This window comes from Oncorhynchus tshawytscha, linkage group LG16, assembly GCF_018296145.1.
Source record: "Oncorhynchus tshawytscha isolate Ot180627B linkage group LG16, Otsh_v2.0, whole genome shotgun sequence".
Classification (NCBI taxonomy): Eukaryota; Metazoa; Chordata; class Actinopteri; order Salmoniformes; family Salmonidae; genus Oncorhynchus; species Oncorhynchus tshawytscha.
In genome coordinates this window covers 16,409,394-16,421,893 of record NC_056444.1, presented here as the reverse complement: position 1 = coordinate 16,421,893, position 12,500 = coordinate 16,409,394, and the positions used below count along the sequence as shown (strand labels likewise).

General features: G+C 47.6%; 1 protein-coding gene across 1 annotated transcript in view; it reads right to left on the bottom strand.

Moving 5' to 3' along the window:
* The window catches only part of LOC112216488 (vascular endothelial growth factor receptor 1-like), a 99,242-nt gene that overhangs the window by 78,281 nt on the left and 8,461 nt on the right, over positions 1-12,500 (bottom strand). Inside the window, 4 exon segments of the mRNA XM_042298638.1 lie at positions 28-199; positions 1,491-1,627; positions 1,845-2,007; positions 10,173-10,297. Coding sequence (XP_042154572.1) covers positions 28-199; positions 1,491-1,627; positions 1,845-2,007; positions 10,173-10,297 — 597 coding nt within the window.

Below are 12,500 nucleotides of genomic sequence, written 5' to 3'. Positions count from 1 at the left end.
AGAAGTAGTGCGTTTATATTGACTCACCGTAGACTGTGACAGACACGTTAGTCTCTCGGCTGACCGGTCCACTGGTCACTCGGCAGATATAGAGCCCTCTGTCAGAGCGGTGGAGTTTAGGGATGGACAGAATACTGTAGAAAACCATGTGAGTTTTACTGGCCATGATACGCCTACTAATTATGGCTGCCCGGTTTACCTGAGGGGAGATAGAGAGGGGGGACGGAGAGAAAGGGAGAGATATTATTCTGATAGTAAAAGTCTTCCAAACAGGTAGGCAGATGTTGAAGTTGTTATCTACTAAGCAATATATATATATATATATATATATATATATATAAGTCGGTAGTTTGTTTACATACACCTTAGCCAAATACATTTAAACTCAGTTTTTCACAATTCCTGACATTTAATTCTAGTAAACATTCCCTGTCTTAGGTCAGTTAGTATCACCACTTTATTTAAGAATGTGAAATGTCAGAATAATAGTAGAGAGAATGATTTATTTAATCTTTTATTTCTTCCTAGTGGGTCAGAAGTTTACATACACTCAATTAGTATTTGGTAGCATTGCCTTTAAATTGTTTAACTTGGGTCAAACGTTTCGGGTAGCTTTCCACAAGGTGTACTACAGCATCCCTGAGTTGCCTCTTCACTGTTGATGTTGAGACTGGTGTTTTGCGGGTACTATTTAATGAAGCTGCCAGATGAGGACTTGTGAGGCGTCTGTTTATCAAACTTGTCCTCTTGTTCAGTTGTGCATCGGGGCCTCCCCCTCCTCTTTCTATTCTGGTTAGAGCAATTTGCACTGTTCTGTGAAGGGAGTAGTACACAACGTTATACGAGATCTTCAGTTTCTTGGCAATTTCTCACGTGGAATAGCCTTCATTTCTCAGAACAGGAATAAACTGATGAGTTTCAGAAGAAAATTCTTTGTTTCTGGCCATTTTGAGCCTGTAATCGAACCCACAAATGCTGATGCTCCAGATACTCAACTAGTCTAAAGGCCAGTTTTATTGCTTCTTTAATCAGAACAACAGTTTTCAGCTGTGCTAACGTAATTGTGAAAGGGTTTTCTAATGATCAATTAGCCTTTTCAAATGATAAACTTGGATTAGCTAACACAACGTGCCATTGGAACACAGGAGTGATGGTTGATGATAATGGGCCTGAGAATATTCCATAAAACAAATCTATTTCAGGAACTTTGACAAAGCTGTCATCAACGAAAAGGGTGGCTACTTTGAAGAATCTCAAATATAAAATATATTTAGATTTGTTGAACAGCTTTTTGGTTACTACATGATTACATATGTGTTATTTCATCGTTTTTTTAAATAAAGAAAAACCCTTAAGTGAGTAGATGTGTTCAAACTTTTGACTGGTACTGTATAAATAATTCAAAGTTATTCTATATACAGTACTACATAACATAGTGTACTTCATTGTAGTGTACTTCATAATTCCAGTGTACTTCATATGTTTCTCACCTGCCCAGGGTAGTCCCAGCTGATGGACACTCTGCTGTTCCACTCTGCAGTGACAGTACAGTTGATGGCCAGACTGTCCCCCTGTAAAGTCTGGACGGGACTAGTACTGTTCAGATACACCTCCATAATCTTATTCACTGGAGAGGAGAGGGGGAGTGGAAGATACACTAATTTAATTGCTGCAATATATAAAATCTGCAAGATCAATTGAGATGCTTGGCCTTGGTAGTGCTCACCTGGTCTATAGGTGTGTCATGTAAGTGTGTGTGTGAGTGTGTATGAGTGTGTGTGCACGTGCATGTGTGTAAGTATGTGTCTGTGTGTATGTGTCTGCATTTGTGTGTGTGTGCTCACCTTGTCTGTGTGTGAGGTAACTGAGGGAGTGTGTGGTCCCGTTGACAGAGGTCTTGCAGGAGAACAGGCCGATGTAGAAGTAGGTGGGACTGCGGATGAGGAAGCCCTGTCTGCTGTTCCACACTATGTTCCTCTGGTCTGGGGTCAACTCACGGTCAGGGAACTGGAGGCATGAACACACACGGTCATGACCACAACCACAACTGTACAAACAGTCTAATAAAATCAATGTCACACAAAATGAGATATCTGTTTCTGGTTAGGGATTAGAAAACATGGTCAACAACCATAGCCACACCATAAACCCAACACAACTACAACCATTTTGTGAACTCAACCACCAACCAATCATGAAGTCAACCCAGCCATGTCATGTGTTATCCAGAACCATGACCACATCCTGAACACAACACAACCATACTTACAGTCACACAAAAGCAACACTGCACACATTCACAACTCCTGAGCAAATCATGAACATCACAACCACACAGAACAGTATGGGGGCCATTAATGACTCAAATGACGCCACATTGGCAAGACGCGTGATGCATGTTATTATTATTACTGCATAACACAAAACAATTACTAAAAAAATCTGTATTACTGTAGAGAGAGTCTTGTGTTACTGTAGACAGAGTCTTGTGTTACTGTAGACAGAGTCTTGTGTTACTGTAGAGACAGAGTCTTGTGTTACTGTAGAGACAGAGTCTTGTGTTACTGTAGACAGAGTCTTGTGTTACTGTAGAGACAGAGTCTTGTGTTACTGTAGAGACAGAGTCTTGTTAGTGTAAAAACAGTCCTGTGTTACTGTAGACAGAGTCTTGTGTTACTGTAGAGACAGAGTCTTGTGTTACTGTAGACAGAGTCTTGTGTTACTGTAGAGACAGAGTCTTGTGTTACTGTAGACAGAGTCTTGTGTTACTGTAGAGACAGAGTCTTGTGTTACTGTAGACAGAGTCTTGTGTTACTGTAGAGACAGAGTCTTGTGTTACTGTAGACAGAATCTTGTGTTACTGTAGAGACAGAGTCTTGTTAGTGTAAAAACAGTCTTGTGTTACTGTAGACAGTGTCTTGTGTTACTGTAGAGACAGAGTCTTATGTTACTGTAGACAGAGTCTTGTGTTACTGTAGAGACAGAGTCTTGTGTTACTGTAGACAGAATCTTGTGTTACTGTAGAGACAGAGTCTTGTGTTACTGTAGACAGAATCTTGTGTTACTGTAGAGACAGAGTCTTGTTAGTGTAAAAACAGTCTTGTGTTACTGTAGACAGTGTCTTGTGTTACTGTAGAGACAGAGTCTTATGTTACTGTAGACAGAGTCTTGTGTTACTGTAGACAGAATCTTGTGTTACTGTAGAGACAGAGTCTTGTTAGTGTAAAAACAGTCTTGTGTTACTGTAGACAGAGTCTTGTGTTACTGTAGACAGAGTCTTGTGTTACTGTAGAGACAGAGTATTGAGTTACTGTAGAGATAGAGTCTTGTGTTACTGTAGAGACAGAGTATTGTGTTACTGTAGAGACAGAGACTTGTGTTACTGTAGACAGAGTCTTGTGTTACTGTAGAGACAGAGTATTGTGTTACTGTAGACAGAGTCTTGTGTTACTGTAGAGACAGAGTCTTGTGTTACTGTAGACAGAGACTTGTGTTACTGTAGAGACAGAGTTTTGTGTTACTGTAGAGACAGGGTATTGTGTTACTGTAGACAGAATCTTGTGTTACTGTAGAGACAGAGTCTTGTTAGTGTAAAAACAGTCTTGTGTTACTGTAGACAGTGTCTTGTGTTACTGTAGAGACAGAGTCTTATGTTACTGTAGACAGAGTCTTGTGTTACTGTAGACAGAATCTTGTGTTACTGTAGAGACAGAGTCTTGTTAGTGTAAAAACAGTCTTGTGTTACTGTAGACAGAGTCTTGTGTTACTGTAGAGACAGAGACTTGTGTTACTGTAGAGACAGGGTATTGTGCTACTGTAGAGACAGAGTCTTGTGTTACTGTAGAGACAGAGTCTTGTGTTACTGTAGACAGTGTCTTGTGTTACTGTAGAGACAGAGTCTTATGTTACTGTAGACAGAGTCTTGTGTTACTGTAGAGACAGAGTCTTGTGTTACTGTAGAGACAGAGTCTTGTGTTACTGTAGAGACAGAGTCTTGTGTTACTGTAGAGACAGAGTATTGTGTTACTGTAGACAGAATCTTGTGTTACTGTAGAGACAGAGTCTTGTTAGTGTAAAAACAGTCTTGTGTTACTGTAGACAGTGTCTTGTGTTACTGTAGAGACAGAGTCTTATGTTACTGTAGACAGAGTCTTGTGTTACTGTAGACAGAATCTTGTGTTACTGTAGAGACAGAGTCTTGTTAGTGTAAAAACAGTCTTGTGTTACTGTAGACAGAGTCTTGTGTTACTGTAGACAGAGTCTTGTGTTACTGTAGAGACAGAGTATTGTGTTACTGTAGACAGAGTCTTGTGTTACTGTAGAGACAGAGTCTTGTGTTACTGTAGAGACAGAGTCTTGTGTTACTGTAGACAGAGTCTTGTGTTACTGTAGAGACAGAGTATTGTGTTACTGTAGACAGAGTCTTGTGTTACTGTAGAGACAGAGTCTTGTGTTACTGTAGAGATAGAGTCTTGTGTTACTGTAGAGACAGAGACTTGTGTTACTGTAGAGACAGAGTCTTGTGTTACTGTAGACAGAATCTTGTGTTACTGTAGAGACAGAGTCTTGTTAGTGTAAAAACAGTCTTGTGTTACTGTAGACAGTGTCTTGTGTTACTGTAGAGACAGAGTCTTATGTTACTGTAGACAGAGTCTTGTGTTACTGTAGACAGAATCTTGTGTTACTGTAGAGACAGAGTCTTGTTAGTGTAAAAACAGTCTTGTGTTACTGTAGACAGAGTCTTGTGTTACTGTAGAGACAGAGACTTGTGTTACTGTAGAGACAGGGTATTGTGTTACTGTAGAGACAGAGTCTTGTGTTACTGTACAGAGTCTTGTGTTACTGTAGAGACAGAGTCTTGTGTTACTGTAGAGACAGAGTCTTGTGTTACTGTAGACAGAGTCTTGTGTTACTGTAGAGACAGAGTATTGTGTTACTGTAGACAGAGTCTTGTGTTACTGTAGAGACAGAGTCTTGTGTTACTGTAGAGACAGAGTCTTGTGTTACTGTAGAGACAGAGTCTTGTGTTACTGTAGAGACAGAGTCTTGTGTTACTGTAGAGACAGAGTCTTGTGTTACTGTAGACAGAGTCTTGTGTTACTGTAGAGACAGAGTCTTGTGTTACTGTAGAGACAGAGTCTTGTGTTACTGTAGAGACAGAGTCTTGTGTTACTGTAGAGACAGAGACTTGTGTTACTGTAGAGACAGGGTATTGTGCTGTAGAGACAGAGTCTTGTGTTACTGTAGACAGAGTCTTGTGTTACTGTAGAGACAGAGTCTTGTGTTACTGTAGACAGAGTCTTGTGTTACTGTAGAGACAGAGTCTTGTGTTACTGTAGAGACAGAGTCTTGTGTTACTGTAGACAGACAGAGTCTTGTGTTACTGTAGAGACAGAGTCTTGTGTTACTGTAGAGACAGAGACTTGTGTTACTGTAGAGACAGGGTATTGTGCTACTGTAGAGACAGAGTCTTGTGTTACTGTAGAGACAGAGTCTTGTTACTGTAGACAGAGTCTTGTGTTACTGTAGAGACAGAGTATTGTGTTACTGTAGACAGAGTCTTGTGTTACTGTAGAGACAGAGTCTTGTGTTACTGTAGAGACAGAGTCTTGTGTTACTGTAGACAGAGTCTTGTGTTACTGTAGAGAGTCTTGTGTTACTGTAGAGACAGAGTAGACAGAGTCTTGTGTTATTGTGTTACTGTAGACAGAGTCTTGTGTTACTGTAGAGACAGAGTCTTGTGTTACTGTAGAGAGTCTTGTGTTAGAGTCTTGTGTTACTGTAGAGATAGAGTCTTGTGTTACTGTAGAGACAGAGACTTGTGTTACTGTAGACAGAGTCTTGTGTTACTGTAGAGACAGAGTCTTGTGTTACTGTAGAGACAGAATCTTGTGTTACTGTAGAGACAGAGTCTTGTGTTACTGTAGAGACAGAGTCTTGTGTTACTGTAGAGACAGTCTGTGTAAAAGGGTTGTTTTCGTGGAGGAGGTAGACTCAAGGAAATGTTTACTAGAGTTTCAGTGACATGGTGGAAGCATCCAGCCCTCTCTCAGGGGAACATGTGGACCCTCCACCTCACCCCCCTCACCCCCAGTGTTAACTGGCTGATAGCCCTCCTCACCCCTTCAACTCCAGTGTTAACTGGCTGATAGCCCTCCTCACCCCTTCACCCCCAGTGTTAACTGGCTGATAGCCCCTTCACCCCTCACCCCTTCACCAGAGACAGAGTCTTGTGTTACTGTAGAGACAGTGTTAACTGGCTGATAGCCCCTTCACCCCTCACCCCTTCACCCCCAGTGTTAACTGGCTGATAGCCCTTCACCCCTCACCCCTTCACCCCCAGTGTTAACTGGCTGATAGCCCTCCTCACCCCTTCACCCCCAGTGTTAACTGGCTGATAGCCCCTTCACCCCTCACCCCTTCACCCCCAGTGTTAACTGGCTGATACCCCCTCACCCCTTCACCCCCAGTGTTAACTAGCTGATAGCCCTCCTCACCCCTTCACCCCCAGTGTTAACTGGCTGATAGCCCTCCTCACCCCTTCACCCCCAGTGTTAACTAGCTCATACCCCCTCACCCCTTCACCCCCAGTGTTAACTGGCTGATAGTCCTCCTCACCCCTTCACCCCCAGTGTTAACTGGCTGATACCCCCTCACCCCTTCACCCCCAGTGTTAACTAGCTGATACCCCCTCACCCCTTCACCCCCAGTGTTAACTAGCTGATACCCCCTCACCCCTTCACCCTCAGTGTTAACTGGCTGATAGCCCCCTCATCAGTGTTAACTGGCTGATAGCCCCCTCATCCCCAGTGTTAACTGGCTGATAGCCCCCTCATCCCCAGTGTTAACTGGCTGATCCCCAGTGTTACCTGGCTGAGTGTTAACCTGATAGCCCCCTCATCCCCAGTGTTAACTGGCTGACAGCCCCCTCATCCCCAGTGTTAACTGGCTGATAGCCCCCTTCATCCCCCCAGTGTTAACTGGCTGACAGCCCCCTCATCCCCAGTGTTAACTGGCTGATAGCCCCCTCATCCCCAGTGTTACCTGGCTGATCACCCCCCCTTCAGTGTTAACTGGCTGATAGCCCCTCTCATCCCCAGTGTTAACTGGCTGATAGCCCCCTCATCCCCAGTGTTAACTGGCTGATACCCCCTCACCCCAGTTCACCCCATCCCCAGTGTTAACTGGCTGATAGCCCCCTCATCCCCAGTGTTAACTGGCTGATAGCCCCCTCATCCCCAGTCATCCCCAGTGTTAACTGGCTGATAGCCCCCTTCATCCCCAGTGTTAACTGGCTGACAGCCCTTCTCATCCCCAGTGTTAACTGGCTGATAGCCCCCTCATCCCCAGTGTTACCTGGCTGATAGCCCCCTCATCCCCAGTGTTACCTGGCTGACAGCCCTCCCCCCAGTCATCCCCAGTGTTACCTGGCTGATAGCCTCCCTCATCCCCAGTGTTACCTGGCTGACAGCCCCCCTCATCCCTCGTCCAACCTTAAGACGCCTCTTTTCCCTCCTATTTTCCTCTGCCTTATACACTACACTATAGTAAATACCTCTACCTCTCTTCCTTATACACTACACTATAGTAAATACCTCTACCTCTCTTCCTTATACACTACACTATAGTAAATACCTCTACCTCTCTTCCTTATACACTACACTATAGTAAATACCTCTACCTCTCTTCCTTATACACTACACTATAGTAAATACCTCTACCTCTCTTCCTTATACACTACACTATAGTAAATAACTCTACCTCTCTTCCTTATACACTACACTATAGTAAATAACTCTACCTCTCTTCCTTATACACTACACTATAGTAAATAACTCTACCTCTCTTCCTTATACACTACACTATAGTAAATACCTCTATGTCTCCTCTGTCTTGTTAGGCCCCTGTGAATGCCCTTGGTGCCCCCCTCCACCCCACCCCCTGGTAGCTGAATCCTGGAAGGTGAGGATTCAGAGGATGTTGGGGACGGAGGGCAGTTGGAGGGGGGTGTAGGTGGGTGTAAGGGGGTCAGAAGGGGGTGCAGGTGGGTGTAAGGGGGTCAGACGGGGGTGCAGGTGGTTGTAAGGGGGTCAGAAGGGGGTGCAGGTGGGTGTAAGGGGGTCAGAAGGGGGTGCAGGTGGGTGTAAGGGGGTCAGAAGGGGGTGCAGGTGGGTGTAAGGGGGTCAGAAGGGGGTGTAGGTGGGTCTAAGGGGGTCAGAAGGGGGTGCAGGTGGGTTGCAAGGTGAGGGAGAAGGCAGGACGTGGGAACGTGACTCCAGTCCATCTGCTCATATCCTGTAACTACAGGATGGAGACTGGACTGGACTGGAACCCTAGGTCATGCTACACTACCCCCTTCCGCTTGCCTCCACTCCTCGACCCTCTGGGTCACCTTCACGGCGGCAGCCCCCTCTGGGTCACCTTCAAGCAGAGTGCAAAATCCTTCCAGGAAAAAAACAGCAGAGTGTGTGAGGTTTGTGTGTGGAATGGTTCCTGGGCCAGGCCGGGGCGGATGGAGGGAGTGATATTTTTAGTAATCCTTTGTGGCTCTAGGCTGAGAGGTGGGACAACAAATTAAAGATCCAAGCAGAGTGCAAAATCCTTCCAGGAAAAAAACACTGCAGAGTGTGTGACAGTGTTTGTGTGTGGAGTGGACTCCAGGTTCGGAATGCTGGGCCAGGCCGGGGCGGATGGAGGGAGTGAGAGAACAGAGGATATTTTTAGAATAATTACCTTTGTGGCTCTAGGCTGGACGTTTGTGTGGAGATAGGAGCAGGACGTAAACACAGAGAGCCAACAGAAGTGAAGTGTGTGGTTTGTGTGGAGATAGGAGCAGGACGTAAACACAGAGAGCCAACAGAAGTGAAGTGTGTGGTTTGTGTGGAGATAGGAGCAGGACGTAAACACAGAGAGCCAACAGAAGTGAAGTGTGTGGTATGTGTGGAGATAGGAGCAGGACGTAAACACAGAGAGCCAACAGAAGTGAAGTGTGTGGTTTGTGTGGAGATAGGAGCAGGACGTAAACACAGAGAGCCAACAGAAGTGAAGTGTGTGGTTTGTGTGGAGATAGGAGCAGGACGTAAACACAGAGAGCCAACAGAAGTGAAGTGTGTGGTTTGTGTGGAGATAGGAGCAGGACGTAAACACAGAGAGCCAACAGAAGTGTGTGAGAATGTGTGTGTTGTGCAACGCTTCGTTTCGGGGTCCGCCTCACATCCTGAAGGGAGAGCAGGGACAAGAGGAGAGATGACTGAGGGGTTCATTTTGTTCTTTCGCTCTTTTTCAGTTTCCTGAAACTCTCTTTGGAAATTCCTTCATTCACCTGATAAAGTACCAGTAGCCCACTTCTCTCACCTGGATGCTATTGCATTGTAAAGGTCAAACTGTGCAGTCTCTGCACACAGAAGACGCTACCTACGTACAACACCACTGTTAACAGATCCGCCTGAGGGGCATGCCTTGCCCTGCTAGCACCAGTCAGTCCTGGCCAGCCCATTACTCCTGGCACCTCATCGTCCTCTGGCCTGAAGGCCGGCTGGTTAAGGAATCAGGAGGAGTTTGGCAGCCAGATTGCCTCCAGTAGAGTATAGGAGTGAGGGGTGTGTGAGTGTGTGAGAGGGGGGGCGGAGGCAGGGGGACCTCCAGACCCCACGTCCTGTCTCCGGGGGTAACAACAGTGCCAACAGAGGAAACTGCAGGCGCCGCTCACTCGGAACATGGCAGTAAAAAATAGGTATCAAACACACACTGAGACGCTGCCACAAACACACATACACACACACTGAGACGCTGCCACAAACATACATACACACACACTGAGACGCTGCCACAAACACACACACACACTGAGACGCTGCCACATACATACATACACACACACTGCACTTCATTGCACTTACGTACACTCCCTCGCCACTCAGGCAGCAACACTCACAAACATATCCACACACTTCCACACACATCCGCAGACTGACACAAACAAACGGACACACTCACTCCAAGGCAGGACGGTTGCCAAGATAAGAACAATGTGTTGAATGATCTGTACTAGCAGAAACAACATGACTGTGACTTGTGTACAGATGAGAGTGCTGATGGAGAAACAGAGAGAAGTGTTTTGTTCTAAGATGTAGTCAGGAGTGCTAGTAGTGGAAATAGTGAAGGGAACTCACCTTGACCAATGACACGGTGGCGTCAGGGTGGGTGACCCTACAGGGGAAGACCAGAGGCTGGCTCTCCTTGATATACACCACGTCTGGACTGTTATTCTGCTCCTCCACAAATGGCCGCTGTCTGTCTGAAACCACAACACTGAGGTTAGGGATAGGCACACACACACACACACACACACACACACACACACACACACACACACACACACACACACACACACACACACACACACACACACACACACACACACACACACACACACACACACACACACACACTTAATACCCATTCAGCAAATAGTCTCCTGGAGTCAACAATAAACACACACAGATTGTTTCGAGGTAATCAAACAGCCTGTGATCCTTCCAGGTACATTACCCCCTCCACACCCACCCTCTAATATTCCTGTGCCATTGAAAGGCGTGGGCGGGTGGAGCTCACCTCATTGTTTGTCAGCTACTGTACTGTGTTATTCAAGGAAAGTATAATCTCTGAACATTTGAACAAAAGTACCCCAAGGACTAGTGGCCTGGACCGCAGGGCTTCCTCCTGCTGCTTTGATTACATATGAAGGAGCTAGCGAGGGGGCAGGATAGTGAGAGCAGAGAGGGGCAGGAGGGTGAGAGCAGAGAGGGGCAGGATAGTGAGAGCAGAGAGGGGCAGGAGGGTGAGAGCAGAGAGGGGCAGGAGGGTGAGAGCAGAGAGGGGCAGGAGGGTGAGAGCAGAGGGGGCAGGAGGGTGAGAGCAGAGAGGGGCAGGAGGGTGAGAGCAGAGAGGGGCAGGAGGGTGAGAGCAGAGAGGGGCAGGAGGGGCAGGAGGGTGAGACCAGAGAGGGGCAGGAGGGGCAGGAGGGTGAGACCAGAGAGGGGCAGGAGGAGCAGGAGGGTGAGAGCAGAGAGGGGCAGGAGGGTGAGAGCAGAGAGGGGCAGGAGGGGCAGGAGGGTGAGAGCAGAGAGGGGCAGGAGGGTGAGAGCAGAGAGGGGCAGCAGGGGCAAGAGGGTGAGAGCAGAGTGGGGCAGGAGGGGCAGGAGGGGCAGGAGGGGCAGGAGGGGCAGGAGGGTGAGAGCAGAAAGGGGCAGGAGGGTGAGAGCAGAGAGGGGCAGGAGGGTGAGAGCAGAGAGGGGCAGGAGGGGCAGAGAGGGGCAGGAGGGTGAGAGAGTGGGGCAGGAGGGGCAGGAGGGGCAGGAGGGTGAGAGCAGAAAGGGGCAGGAGTGGCAGTAGGGGCAGGAGGGTGAGAGCAGAAATAGGCAGTAGAGAGAGCAGAGAGGGGCAGTAGAGTGAGAGCAGAGCGGGTGATGGAGTCAGACGCCTAATGGACTTGGCAGCCAGAGTGATTGATGGGCCCCAGGGCTCCTATTGGCCAAACCGTAGCCCCACCCTGTGACCCTGGCACCTCTGGTGCCGCTATCTCCTCTGGCCCCTGGCCCAGCTCCATGCCCAGCCAGCCTCTACCCAGGACAGGGAAAGGCAGAGTGGGGCAGACAGGGCTGTCAAGGTGCCTCCTCTGCCCTTGGATGTCCCTGAATCATGAATCCTGCCTGGCCTTCATCCTATTTCACCCCCCTTACCCTCCCACCTTCCACTCCTGTCACCTTTGAACAGAACCAGAGACCCCCCCCCCATCTATAGACCTCCAGCTCCCCTCCCACCTCCACCCCCCGCGGCCTCCTCCCGTCCCCAAGCACAGGATGCTGTGAGCAGGGCTGAGGGGAGCAGATAAGCCTGGTGCCCTGGGAAACTCTGCCCAAACCTGAGCATTTCAGCAGCTGGGCTATTCCTGGCCCCGAGGACTAAGGTAACACGTAAACGAAAGTAAAAAGCTTTTATATATAGACCTGGTAGAGGGTGAGAGGGAGGGAGGGAGGGAGGGAGGGAGGGAGGGAGGGAGGGAGGGAGGGAGGGAGGGAGGGAGGGAGGGAGGGAGGGAGGGAGGGAGGGAGGGAGGGAGGGAGGGAGGGAGGGAGGGAGGGAGGCTGAGAAAAGAGACAGGCTAAGGGGGAGAAACTGTGCCAGAGTCATTAGGATGTATTGTTGTTACAGTGTTGAGATACTGTATACATTTCTCTCTGGTATTGGTGTGTATTTAGCACCCACTGACACTATGTTTTGTTTAACCTAAGCATATAAAGAATGAGACAGAGTGAGCAAGAGATTGACTGGCCATTCCATCAGACAAGGGGAGAGAGAGAGAGAGAGAGAGAGAGAGAGAGGGGGGGGGGATAGAGAGAGAGAGAGAGAGAGAGAGAGAGAGAGAGAGAGAGGGGGGGATAGAGAGAGAGAGAGAGAGAGAGGGGGGGATAGAGAGAGAGAGAGAGGGGGATAGAGAG